The sequence below is a fragment of the Miniopterus schreibersii genome (genome assembly GCF_964146895.1).
Source record: "Miniopterus schreibersii genome assembly, chromosome: 7".
Taxonomy (NCBI): Eukaryota; Metazoa; Chordata; class Mammalia; order Chiroptera; family Miniopteridae; genus Miniopterus; species Miniopterus schreibersii.
In genome coordinates this window covers 40,707,379-40,720,698 of record NC_138108.1, presented here as the reverse complement: position 1 = coordinate 40,720,698, position 13,320 = coordinate 40,707,379, and the positions used below count along the sequence as shown (strand labels likewise).

The 13,320-nt window shown below is 33.4% G+C and overlaps 1 protein-coding gene across 1 annotated transcript in view; it reads right to left on the bottom strand.

Moving 5' to 3' along the window:
* Window positions 1-13,320, bottom strand: part of OLA1 (Obg like ATPase 1) — a 121,448-nt gene that overhangs the window by 30,034 nt on the left and 78,094 nt on the right. Inside the window, exons 6-7 of the mRNA XM_081143537.1 lie at window positions 12,770-12,850; window positions 12,357-12,454 (exon numbers count right to left, since the gene is read on the bottom strand). Coding sequence (XP_080999663.1) covers window positions 12,357-12,454; window positions 12,770-12,850 — 179 coding nt within the window. The remainder of the gene's footprint in view (window positions 1-12,356; window positions 12,455-12,769; window positions 12,851-13,320) is intronic.

Here is a 13,320-nt window from a genome sequence, read left to right as displayed (position 1 = left end):
TACTCTAGCTAACAAAAAGAAATATGCACAAATGCACAATTTGTTATTCCCAAGAAGGTCTCAAAAACAAATCCAAGTTACTGAAAATGCAAGGAAATGGAACAAATCACTATGTGGTTAAGAACCAACACACAATAAAACCACCAAGTAGTAGAAGAAAGTACTTTTTTTTTTTTTTTAATTGATTTTAAAAAGAGGAAGGGAGAGGGAGAGAGGAAGAAACATCAATGATGAGAGTCATTGATTGGCTGCCTCCTGCACGCTCCCCTACTGGGAATCAAGCCCACAACCTGGGCATGTGCCCAGATCAGGAATCTAACCTTGCCTCCTGGTTCATAGGTTAATGCTCAACCACTAAGCCATGCCAGCTGGTGAAAGTACCTATTTTAAAAATGGATTGAGAAGAGAAAAAAAAAGGAATGATAATATGCATTTTCTATGGGAAAATATATAAACTATTTTAATTGTGGTCCCTACAATGGGCTATTAAATTGAAACATATTTGGAAAATAGTTTTCAGAGATAAGTACATGAAAATAAAGGTACAGTGTTAGATCCAAATATATCACCTCAGCTGGCATTCTCTAATCAGGTTATAGTAAATTTTAATCTTGAATTTTTATAGTGCATGAACTGTTTAACAACAACAAAACTTTATTTAAGTGAAATTTATGCTGACAGGAAATATGGATAGCACATGACCTATTTCTCAGGCCTTGTATGACTTTCCAGCATCACCAATGGCCCAATGCTGATGTACTACAGCACGGTAGTAAAGGAACATGAATTCTAAATTTAAATTGCTTAGGTTTGAATCTTGGCACCACTGACTGGCTATATAACTTTGGCCAGGTTCCTCAATCTCTCTACACTTGCTTTGCCTTCTTTAAAATAATAATGGTACCTACTTTAAAGGTTGTTGGGAGTCTTAAATGTAACTGGCATATAGTTAAGTGTTCAGGAAGTGTTGACTGATGCCAACTACTACTAATACGACACCACTTTAGGCATATGAATTATCTGCCACAGTCCTATTTCATGATATTCTATCGTTTCGGTGTTCCTTTGCCCATCAACTCCCTTACCCCCTGCAGTGAAGAATTACTCTTCACAATATTATGGTATGCCAGCAGGAAAAAAGGGCAAACTCTACTTATATTAACATATAAAAACTGACCTGTGGCTATAGCTGTTTTCTGGGGTCTATTCTGTAGTACTACTTTAAACTTGGCAACATGCAATTTTTAGTTTGGGTTTTAACAAGAGCCATTGCATTTCCTTCACCAAAATTTTTATGTATGTTTAAAAATAGATGCTAAAGTGTGTTCTAAAATATACTACAGTAACAATATTATATAGTTAATAAAATTACAAGCCAAGGCAAAAACAGCAGCAGCTGAAGTTTATTATCCTAAGAAAAGCACACAGTTGTCATCTTGAGAATTGTTTCCATTTATTAACTACAACAATTTGGTGGAGATGATATTTTCTGAGATAAAATGTAGCAGAATGAAAAAATTAATTAAAGCAATATTTTCAAAGATTTCTAAAGATTCACAAATATAGCTTGTACAGTCATATGTGGAACAGGCACAGACATTCAAGTCAAATGTTTCTATTTCCACTACTTGCCTGTTACAAGAACTTGGACATACTCTGTAATCTCTCCAGCTGCCCTATCTGTAAAATGGGCATGATAAAATTTGTTTCAAAAATATTTGTAAAGTTTTCATATAAGTTTCATCTATTCTATTAACATCTTCCCTATTTGTAAGCTCAAAAGGGTGCCTGCCACATAGCAGGAACTCAGTAACACATGATGGTTTGCTATACATGTCTTTTGGTTTGGTATAGGAAAAGCTAAGTCAATACCATTTAATAAGAGGATGGGGGTGGAGAGACAAAAGAAATATGGCACAATTTCAAAGGTAACAATTTTAAATATAAATTATGTATGAAGAGTACTAGTGACCTTCATGTTTCAAACATCCAGATATGCTCTTTGGAAAAAATCTTCTGAAAAATCATTTTGAAAAAAGTTAAAAGATTACTAACAGACACATGCTATTCAATCTTTTCCCCTAAGATATTTTCTACTGAGTATACTGTTCTATTTAAAGGATTTCTAAAGAAAATGTTGATTATCATCCAGGATTATTAATGACTACCCCTTACTCTTTCTCACCCCCCCCACTAAATCAGTGGCTTATTATAAAAGGATATGACTCAGGAAAAGCCAGATGGAAGAAATGTGCAGGGCAAGATGGGGAAAGGGCATAGCGCTCCCATGTCCTCTACAGGCACTCCATGCTCCCTGGACCTCTACATGTTCACCAACTCAGAAGCTCCCCTCTTGATTTTAACTACAACCATTTAAAGTACTGAAAAGGTATCTTTGTATCTCTATTAATGGGAACATAAATCTTATTTATCCCTCTGCTAGCTTACCCAATTCCTAAACTCAAATGCAGATCTCTTAATCCAATGATGAAAATGCTTCATTTTAGTAAAAATTCAATTTAAGGCCAAAATAATATGGTGTCATACAGGCCATCCCAGGATTCGTCTGAGGATCCAATGAAGTAATGTAAATTGAAACACTGTAAAGTTTTGACAAATGTAGGTTGTTATTATTCTTAGTATCAGTTCAGTCTACTTCTTTCAGGCCAAACACCAAGGGATTTTTAAAAGAAAAATGCTTTGAGTGATATTGTAGATCATCAGCAAGTTGCTAGACAAGCATGAAAAAGATGAAATTCAAAATAAATCTAATATTACTTTAAAGGTTGCTTAAAACATATCAATAGAAAATATTTCTTTTTTTAAAAAAAATATATCTTTATTGATTTCAGAGAGAGGAAAGGAGAGGGAGAGAGAGAGAGATAGAAACATCAATGATGAGAGAGAGTCATTGATCAAGCCCGCAACCCGGGCATGTGCCCTGACAGGGAATCGAACCCCGATCGCCTGGATCCCAGGTCAACGCTCAACCGCTGAGCCACACCCGGCCGGCCGAAAGTATTTCTTAAATATAAGAAATCAATTATAAAAAAAGAAAAAAAAAAGAAAAAAGAAAAAAAGAAATCAATTATAGCAAACTAGAAAACAAATGACGGTCATTCTTAAAACCCCAAATTAAATTTTAGGGCACATTTAGGAAATGTTTTAATACCTACTTGATTGCAATGTATGTGAATAAGCATTACAAGTTCTTTTCAAGCGGGTGTTTCACATTTTCTTCTCTTCGACGCTCCATTGCACTTGGCTTTGCATCTGCTATTCCCTCTCCCTGGACTGAGCTTTCCTCAGATTCTCTCACGGTGTACTCCGTAACTTCACAAAGGCTTTCCCTGGCCACCCTAACTAAAATAGCACCCCCTTACCCTGCTTTATTTTTATTCATCATCCTATCACTTCCTGACTTATAATATTAAATATCTGTTTGTTTGTCGTCTATAATTCCATGAGACTATATGCCTCATTGGGGGAGAGGGGGGCAAGGGCTTTTCCTTCTCACTACCTAGAATGGTATATGACACACAGGCGGATCAATGACTATTTGCTTAGAAAAGGAAAAAGAAAGCACAGTACATACCTCCTCAATGAGCTCATGTCTTCATAAAGAACATAAACTTGAAAGTTAATTTTGCTTCTTGATAAAACATTAAAAAGACTTAACAGAAACCAATGTGCAGCCCTGAAGTTATAGACAGGGTGTACTAAAAGTTCCTGAGTCAGTTATTTTGGAACATATTTTTAAGCATAATTTAAACACTGGTGATAAAATTGGTCACAGATACCAAAATATGTCTCACCCAAATGGCACTATTTCTACGACATTGTGAATTAAGTAGCCTTTTGAGGGTGTTTCATAAGCTAATGTTTTTGATGGGGAAATGCTTTCTGGATCAGTTTAGAATAAGGAAATACAATAGTTTGAATAATGTAACTAGTCTGAAATATAGATATGCCAATTCTACAAATAGGTTTTATTTCTACTTTGTTCTCATTCCAGTCAGAGCAACATCTATCCACTGTCAGGAAACATGAAATCATGGTGAGATTCAGAAGAGACTTTCAAGGGTTAGAGATACGAGACAGGGAATAAGAGTAGGGGAAAAGACCAGGTCTTATCTTCAACCCAGTCCAGAGAAGTTGCTCGTAAATTAGATATCTGCAACCTTGAGAATCCTCTGTATAGTTCCACAGTTAGGAAAAAATCCTATCATGACATCTATATATGAGGGTTGAGAAAGTACTAAATATTTGCATGGGCATCTTTTCTTTGTCAACTTGCTATAATCCAATTCATTAAAATCACAAAATTCTAGTACTAGAAGGAAACTTTAGAGGTGGTCTCCTTTAATTCTTTATTGACCTTCAGTGCCTCAGCTCCAATATATATATGTAAACTCAAAAAATACAGAAACTGAGGTATAGGAGATGACAATGTTTAAAAAGGCTTTTTAAAGAATAAACACCTATTTTTAAAATTATGCTATTGTAACAATTAAAAAATGATGCATTTTAATGGAAGTCAAGGATGATAAAATCCTCTAAGCTGCAAATGGCGAAGTCATAGGGCCAATCTGAGAGTGAGATGGGGCAAAGTCACATGGAAGATGGTGGTATCATGGAAGTCTTATTGTTACTTTTACTGCACAATACAGATGGTTCTCAGTTGTTTGTGTTTGTTTTTGTTTTTGGAGGACAACTGTTTCAAAGCATGAAATTACAGCTATAAATACACCACTGACCCTAGAACAACATGGGTTTGAATTGCACAGGTCCACTTATATGTGGATTATTTTCAGGAAATATACAGGCAGCCCTCCATATCCCTTGGTTTCCCATTCACAGGTTCAACAAACCACAAACTGAACACAGCATTTTTGATTTGAGATTGGAAATCCATGGATATCGAGGGCCAACTGTATGTACTGTTCTATGCCATTTTATATAAGGGACTTGAGCATCTGTGGATTTTGGTATCTGAGGGGTCCTGGATACTGAGAGATGATGATAGTTAACTTTTGGGGGAGTCTAAAGCTCTATGCAAATTTTCACTGTGTGGTGGTGGGAAGGTCAGCTCCCCAATCCTGGTGTTGTTCAAGAGTCAACTGTATATATATGATACATTTTGTTCCTTTATCCATACATTGGAAAGAAAAACCACAGGAATATATCCCAAAGAAAAACAAGTCCTTTTCATATTGTATTCTTTTTAAGTTATGTTACTTAAATTTGGGAAATACTATTTATGCAGAACACATTTTATGTAAACATTCTGATGCACTGTCTTCAATACATGAAAGGCTAAGTAATTTGCCTGTAGGCCAAAGATTTGGTTAGCAACAAATAAGGACTACAACACTAGTATTTCAAATTCTAAATCAGCAGTGTTCTTAATACTATACCAAACTTGCTGAAAATATATACTACCTAGTTTGCAGACAGACTATGCTTGGAGTTTCTTAGAATTCATTTTCCTTATAAAACTCATGCTATTAATGGTATCTAGCATTTTGGTCTAACCTTCAAAAGTCCATTTTAACTCATAATTTAATTGAACTCCAGATTAACTCCAAAGGTAGATCTTGTGGCTGGGGAACACAGGAGAGAGCACAGGAAAGAAGGGCAGAGAAAATAATACTTCTTTCCTATCCTGCACAAGCAACAGATATTAGGCAAAACACTGCAACTGCCCCAAATGGCACCCTCTCCTTTCCTTTCTACATCTTTCTTCCAGGAAAAACTCTTATTCAGAGCCTATATACTGCATTAAGGCTCCATTTTAAACCCTTCACAAGGCCACATTATTATCTCCTATCCCCAACAGTCCTAAGACTTCTGGGCTTCAAAATTCTCCTCTCTCTACCAACTACTAGTCAAAACTCTCATTTTATGAGTGTAGCTCATCTCAACTAATATTTTTAGCAACAGAATGTGACTCAGAGGTCAGTAATCTCTAGTGCACAGATTTTTAACAATGTTAATAGTCCTCGAATTATTCACCAAAGTGAGGGGAGTAAAGAGCAAAGAAATCCTTTGTGTACATGAATCATTTGTAATTTGAAGAATACTATAGCAGTAAGCCAAACTGTGCCTTTCATTTCCTAGATTACATATATATGTGCATATATGGGGACTATATGTTTAAATTTCAGATGAGAAATCCTAGAGATACTTTTTAGAAGAGCTTTCGTCTCTGAAGCTAGAAAAAAATTATAAAAAATTTCTATTATATGGAATGAAATTCTTCAGCTACTTTAAAAAAGATGACAGTCCTGACAATTAGTTAAATTATATCACTCATTAATCAGCAAGTCAACAGATGGGACTAATGAAGATAACAACTGGCTCTCCCCAAAGTATCACTTTCTCAAATTCAGTAAACTATCTTGCAAATAGAAATTGGTTATAAATAATATTGGGCAAAAACGCATATAGGTCAGGGAAAATTCCTAATACACATAACATGGTGTGTCAATAGCATTATGCTCATATAAAAAGATGTGCTTTCTTCTATAATTATCTTTTTCATAATATAGAATTAGAAGTATGATTTGGTTTCATTATGACTAAGCACTGTAGGGCACTAATACCTCTTGATAAGAATATGAAATTGCTGAAAGAGTAACCAAAACCCATGTAATGAAAACCAGAAATTCACAAGGATCATTATATGTACACATGTGTACAAATGCAAAAGAAACACTTCAAGTAAGAAAAGGACTGAATGAGCAAAGGCCTTTTCCTTCCCACTTCTTTCAGCCTCCTATCTCTTATTAAAAAAAAAGACTGTTTTGCTTTACTCTGTTCCTTTTAACTCTCAAAATTCTGATCAGAGAAATTAAGAAATAATTAATTTCACAAACTCCATTCACCAGAAATTATTTAAAACCCCAATTTAGCCCTGGCCAGGTAACTTAGTTAGTTAAGAGTGTTGTCCTAATACACAAGGTTCCGTGTTCAATCCTTGGTCAGGGCACATACAAGAAGCAAGCAATGAATGCATAAATAAGTGGAACAACAAACCAATCTTTCTTTATCTCTCTCTCAAAAAAAAAAATCAATAATTTTTAAAAAAATCCTAATTCATAATGTATATGATACTATTTCAAAGTTTTATTATAATACAAATTAAAAAGCAAATAACTGAAAAATATTCAGTAGCAAAAACAAGGAATTGTAAAATGGAGAAAGGGTCTTAAACATTTTCTTTTTAGATTCATTTATAACTTACTTCAGTAAAATTAAAAATATCTTGCACAGGAGTTCAATGATTTAATCAATCCCATTATTTTAAAAATGGTGATCACTCAATTTAGACTTCCAGAATATCCTTGACCTGCCCTATCACCCTCTTATATCTGTCAAAGGAGCAAATAAGCACTAGTCCTCATAAAGAAATCAACACTAAAAAGTATTTAATTTGTGGGAAAAAACTATAGCTTATAGAAATGTAATTCCACTAAAAAAACTCCTCATGTTGAAATAAACCTACCAACATTATGTTGTAATTTCAAGTAGGTAGGAACACACTCAGAATTAATAATGTATTCCCATAGCCTTCATAATGTTAGCTATGTCAAGATGAAGCTGGCACAACACCCTCCCCAAACTTTATGAACAAGTGATAAAAAAAATAAATTATAACCTCAAAGAAACAATGTATGGATATTTCAGAACTTTTACTATGCCAGACTAGTGGATGATAAAGCAAGATTTAAAAAAATCTTATACATGTGAATCTTGCTTTATATAATAGGGTATGTTCCTGAAACTTTATATGAAATCTACTTGAGAAGTCCCCTGAACTAAATAAATAATTTAAGAATAATTACTCATTCCCATTTTACTTGTTTCAAGTAAATCAAATGTATAACAGTGTAATTTTTCCAAAGCAGCATCTGTGTTAAATTTCTCGCTTCAATGAATAATCTTGTCAGAAATTCATGACTTCTTAAAATCATTTCACAAAATTAGTTTTCTATTTATGGATATATATATATGCCTATAGATAAATGTACATACAAAATTATGTCAAAAATGAACATACTTCCCCCTTCACACATAGTTGCTGAGGTACAGTACCTGTAAATCTTATAAACATTCAAGAAATGAAGAAAATATTGGATATATTCTACAATTCTCCCCCTAACCTGGCACATAATGTAGAGTATCGCCAAACTATTTTTAGTTATTGTGTACCAATTACATGGAAAACTAACAAAAACAGAAAAGTGGGCATGGGGAGACTGATAAGAATTAATAAAACCTTTTTCTATTTAAAATTCATTTGGTAAACGTGACATACTGCCCCTGATTATACAACAGCTTAAAAGACTTTGCTAATATTTGTCTATCTTGAATCAATTTCAACACTCATATTAATTGACTCTTATATATAATACTAGTCAAAGGGTAATGTTCAGTGACCACAAGCCCACCCTGGCATATGTAAACATGCGTGTTATACGCACGCAAGCATGTGCGCGCACACGCACACACACAGTCTAAATGTCTTAAATTTTAGTTATATTTTCCAGTTGAATAAGATCATGTAGAACAATAAACAATAAAATATAATTATCCTTTATCAATAGTTTTAAGAAAGATGGGGGCAAGAGAACACAAAACTGAACACATAATTGGAAGCCATGTACGTGTACAAAATACATAGTTCCCCTTATCCACGGTTTTGCTTTCCGCAGTTTCAGCAGCAAACTCCATGTGAAAATATCAAATGGAAAATTTCAGAAAAAAATAATTCATAAGTTTTAAAGTGTGTACCGTTCTGAGTAGCATGACAAAATCTCACACTGTCCCTGCTCTGCCTGCCCCAGACATGAATCATCCCTTTGTCCAGCATATCCACACTGTATGCACTACCCGTCCGTTGTCACTACTAGTAGCCATCTAGGTTATCAGACTGACTGTCGCAGCAGTGCAAAGCTTGTGTTCAAGTAATCCTTATTTTACTTAATAGCTCCAAAGCACAAGAGTAGTGATGCTGTCAATTCAGATATGTCAAAGTGAAACTGTAAAGTGCTTCCTTTAAATAAAAGAGTACAGTACAATAAAATATTTTAAAATACCACATTCACACAACTTTTATTACAGTATGTTGTTATAATTGCTCTATTTTATTGTTAGTTATTGTTAATCTCTTACTGTGCCTAATTTATAAATTAAATTTTATCATGGAGTATGTACGGGGGAAAAACAGTATATATAGGTTTCAATACTACCTGTGGTTTCAGTCATCCATTGAGGGTGTTGGAATGCATATCCTGCTAAGGGGGCACTACTATATCTAAAATTAGTTTGTTTTACTGATTCATAATTGGATGGAATATACCCCTAACAGAACAGCAAAGGTGCAAAGACTGAAATTTAAACTCCTAATTAAGCAGCGGTTTGAGAGTTATGTCCTGTACCTTCTTGACACCATGACACAGTAGGCAATCTCAAATGAAAATTATACTGCATATAATATAATCTTAATTATGTAAGTAACAACCGATATTTAAAAAATGAAATCCTCAAATGTTCAAAAATCACTGGCACCCACTAACAAAAAAACCCCTACTTCTGTATAGCTGTATTCATTCAAAGAACAGTAGTTTGTAATAATAAAAAAACTGTTTCTGTGGATTCCCTTACATCTTGATTACTGTCATCTGATCGTAACACAACTGCAACTAACTCTGCTACCATGTCAGCTTCTCTTCAGGGACCAGGTCTTAATCATAAATCAACAGAATGACTAATTCAACATTGTTAAAGCCAGTGAGTAGATGTTTGGAGTCATTCCAGTTTTTACATCTTTCAGAAGGTCAATACACTACTCAATAACACAATAAACTTTATCTTTCAAAATGCTTTTCTGTTTTCTAGGATTGAAAAATAACGTTACCATTTAAATTTAAAGGGAACTTTAACTCGTAATTAAAATGTTCATTACTTCTGAAATGGTGACCCACTAAAATATAGTTTTAGTCTTTCTCTTGTGGCCAAAATCACAAACTCCTCCTCTTCTTTCCTGACCATTTAAAATAGTTTTCTAGATCGAAAAGACCTAGGAAAATATTTATTACAGCTTCCTGCATCAGTCTTAATTTGCTACAGTAGCATTACACAATAATCTTAACAAACCTTTTCTTTTGCTAAAGGAGCAACTAATGCAAATGGAGCTTAGATATAAACATTACGAAAAAACAAGATGCTAGCACAAATTAAAAGGATTTAGTGGTGAAAATGTATTTTAACTATTTACATCTGCTTGCAGTGTTATAAATGATGAAAACCTAGTGTTCATATCCTTCATAATAAAAATTTATTCTGCACTTTAATACAAAGGCTATGTTGCATAAACAGAGGATTTAAAGCTGTAGCAGAGTGGCTGAATGAAAGGCAAATGGCAATCTTTCTGGCTCCAGTAGATGCCATTCCCTATCACACAATGTTTCCCACTCATAAATACATGACAAATACTTCCTCAATCATTTTTTACGAGCAGGGATGCACAGGGGGTAGTCAATGGCTAGCTTGAGGGAAAATAGGAACAGCAGGCGGCAGAAACTGTACAGAAAATGGCTATGTGGTAAATTCTCTTCTGGAACATCACTCAGTTACCCAGTCTTTGATCTTTCAGCTACAATTACACTAACTTCCACAAGAGCTCAACCCCCCCAAACATACACACAGCCCAAACCAGATCATTAGCTATACATAAAATCTAAAATTTGGTTTTATACATAGGATCATCCATACCTCTACATTTTTATAAATTAAAATTTGCTATTTAGACAAGAGTTTACTTTCAATTGGCTATAACCATATCATCATCACAACTGGTCTCACAAAAAACATGGGGTGTCTGGCGACAGCTAAATCACAGACTGGCGTCTCCCAAGCAGTCTGTCTACCATTAGGGTCTGGGAAATGGTATTTACTATACAATTAGAGCCAGGGAGTTCTACCTGTAATCATCCAAATACAGGTGTGAGAAGCCCCTTTGGGCAAGGAAACTGACTCATCCCTTTTCATGGAAACTTTGATGTCTGTATTGTTTCACAGAGCCTCAGGAAACCTTACCATTTATACCACAATGAGAAGATTTATTAACTGAGGTCAAGTAATAAATTTTAAAATGCCTTCCCAAAGGTAACAATTTTTAACACATTAATCATCAAGTTTATAAGAATTTGAAACAAGACAGAACTGATTATTTTAAATTTATCTATTGCAGAACAATGACCAGCCGGAACTAAATTTTCATGTTAAGTTTATGCTTTCTAGAATATTACCAATAAAGAGGCCAAATTCAACTTTCTATGAGGAACACAAAATGTCTTATAGTAATATCAACGGGGCATTTTTAGTTGCAGTAATTTCACAGAATTTATTCTAATGATTTATTGGAGTTAACCATCTGACATTAATTATTGTTTTGGCTTCCAGTCTATGAATGTTTATTTTTCAGTTTAAAGCTTCTCACTCTTTGATATCATATGGAAATGAGAATTTTTAATGGAAAATTGAAACCATGTGCATCTAAGTACTTAATGAAGTACAGGGAAAAAACCGACAATATATTTTAGGGGAATTTAGATATTTTGCTTTGGATAGTTTTGATTTGCTTTTATAACTTAACAGTATAAAATACTGAGGGTCCAGTGAGGCAAGTCAAAGCAAGTACTATGCCAAATGTATACATATCCACATGTTATATGAACATATGGATTTTTTGAAGTTATAAGTGAATGAAAGAAAACCTGGTACAATTTTGGTTACATGTAAAAAATGATAATCAATACATGAACGCATAATTTTTACCTTTGTACACTTTTAAAGTATTTGAAATAGATACCTAATCCTCCCCTTACCCCACAGTTGTTGTTTTTTAAAAATTAAAAATAACTTTTTTAAAGCATTCAATCTAGATTTTAAAATTTATGCCCAATTGTAATATCAAGTAGATATTTCAGTCACATACAATACCAACACAGCTAGAAATTCGTAGTTTAAAATTTTTTACTGCTCCAACTACATTTATTCTCATTTTGCAAAGGAAACAAATAATGTCTATTAAATTTAAATTTGATAAGTAAATATGTATGATTCAATAATGCCTAATTTAATTGTTTTTTCTTTAGTTCTCTCAGTGTATATCAATTAGGATACTCATCTCAGAATTTAAACACCAGGCAAAGCTTTCTCATCCATTTTAAATTTTTTAATAATAAAAGGGAAAAGATTATATCCAACATAGCAGTAAATACATATGTATGTGTTTGTTTGTGTACAGATATGATATGTCTGGGTATCCCTGGTGAGGAAAAACTTACCATTTGTTTTTCTTTCTAATGTAGTCTTTTTCAGAAAGATTAACCAAGTAGACCATTGGTTTTGAAGTCAGAAATAAGTATTTATTCAGCACTTCAATCTAAAGTGGGAAACAGAAAAAGAATCTTTTTTAAAACTTGAGTAACTATTGAGTAAATCATTAAATAACTTGAAAGTAAATTCTGTTTAAACAAGTAGACTTTTTCATTTTCATAATTCTTGTTTCTAAAAGATTAGTTGTTATAAAATATCAGGAGTAGGGGACAAGAAATAATTAACAAGCCTGGGAACAAGCAATCATTGACAGAACTGAAGTTTAGCTAGATATAATAGTGTAAAATAATGACAACTCTAATTTGTTCTCTAAGAAATCAAAGCAAAGGCAATAATAAATGGAATAATATTTATAACTTACCTCTTTGTCATTCCAATCATGATAGAAGCGAACAGGTTTCTTTTGATCTATAACCCAGGATTTGACTTTGCACATTATGTCCTACACAATTGAGAAAAAAAGTAAATACAAGATGAATACTAAGCATTTAGATACTAAATGCTAAAATTAAAAGGGGAACTAAGTGACACAAATAATTATTTTCAGTATCTCATTAAAAAACCAAATACCAATGAAATGTGACATTAAAATATTAATATATAAAATGTGGAATACTAGCAAAGTTAATAAAAGTCTTAAAAATTTAAAGACAATTCAACTACAAAAAAAAGTAATATTTCAACATTACCAAGTGATGCCACTTGCAAGATAAAGATGCTATTAGGAAATTGGGGCAGGGTGGTGGTGGTGGTAACACTAGAGAGAGAACTCAATTAAAATTTTTTCCTTAAAAAAAAACAACCAACCAAATAGATGAAATTGAATCTGTTATTAATAATCTACCCTCCAAAATATTATACCAACTGACCAAAACCCTCTTTATTATGAATTAATTTTTTGCCAACACCTTC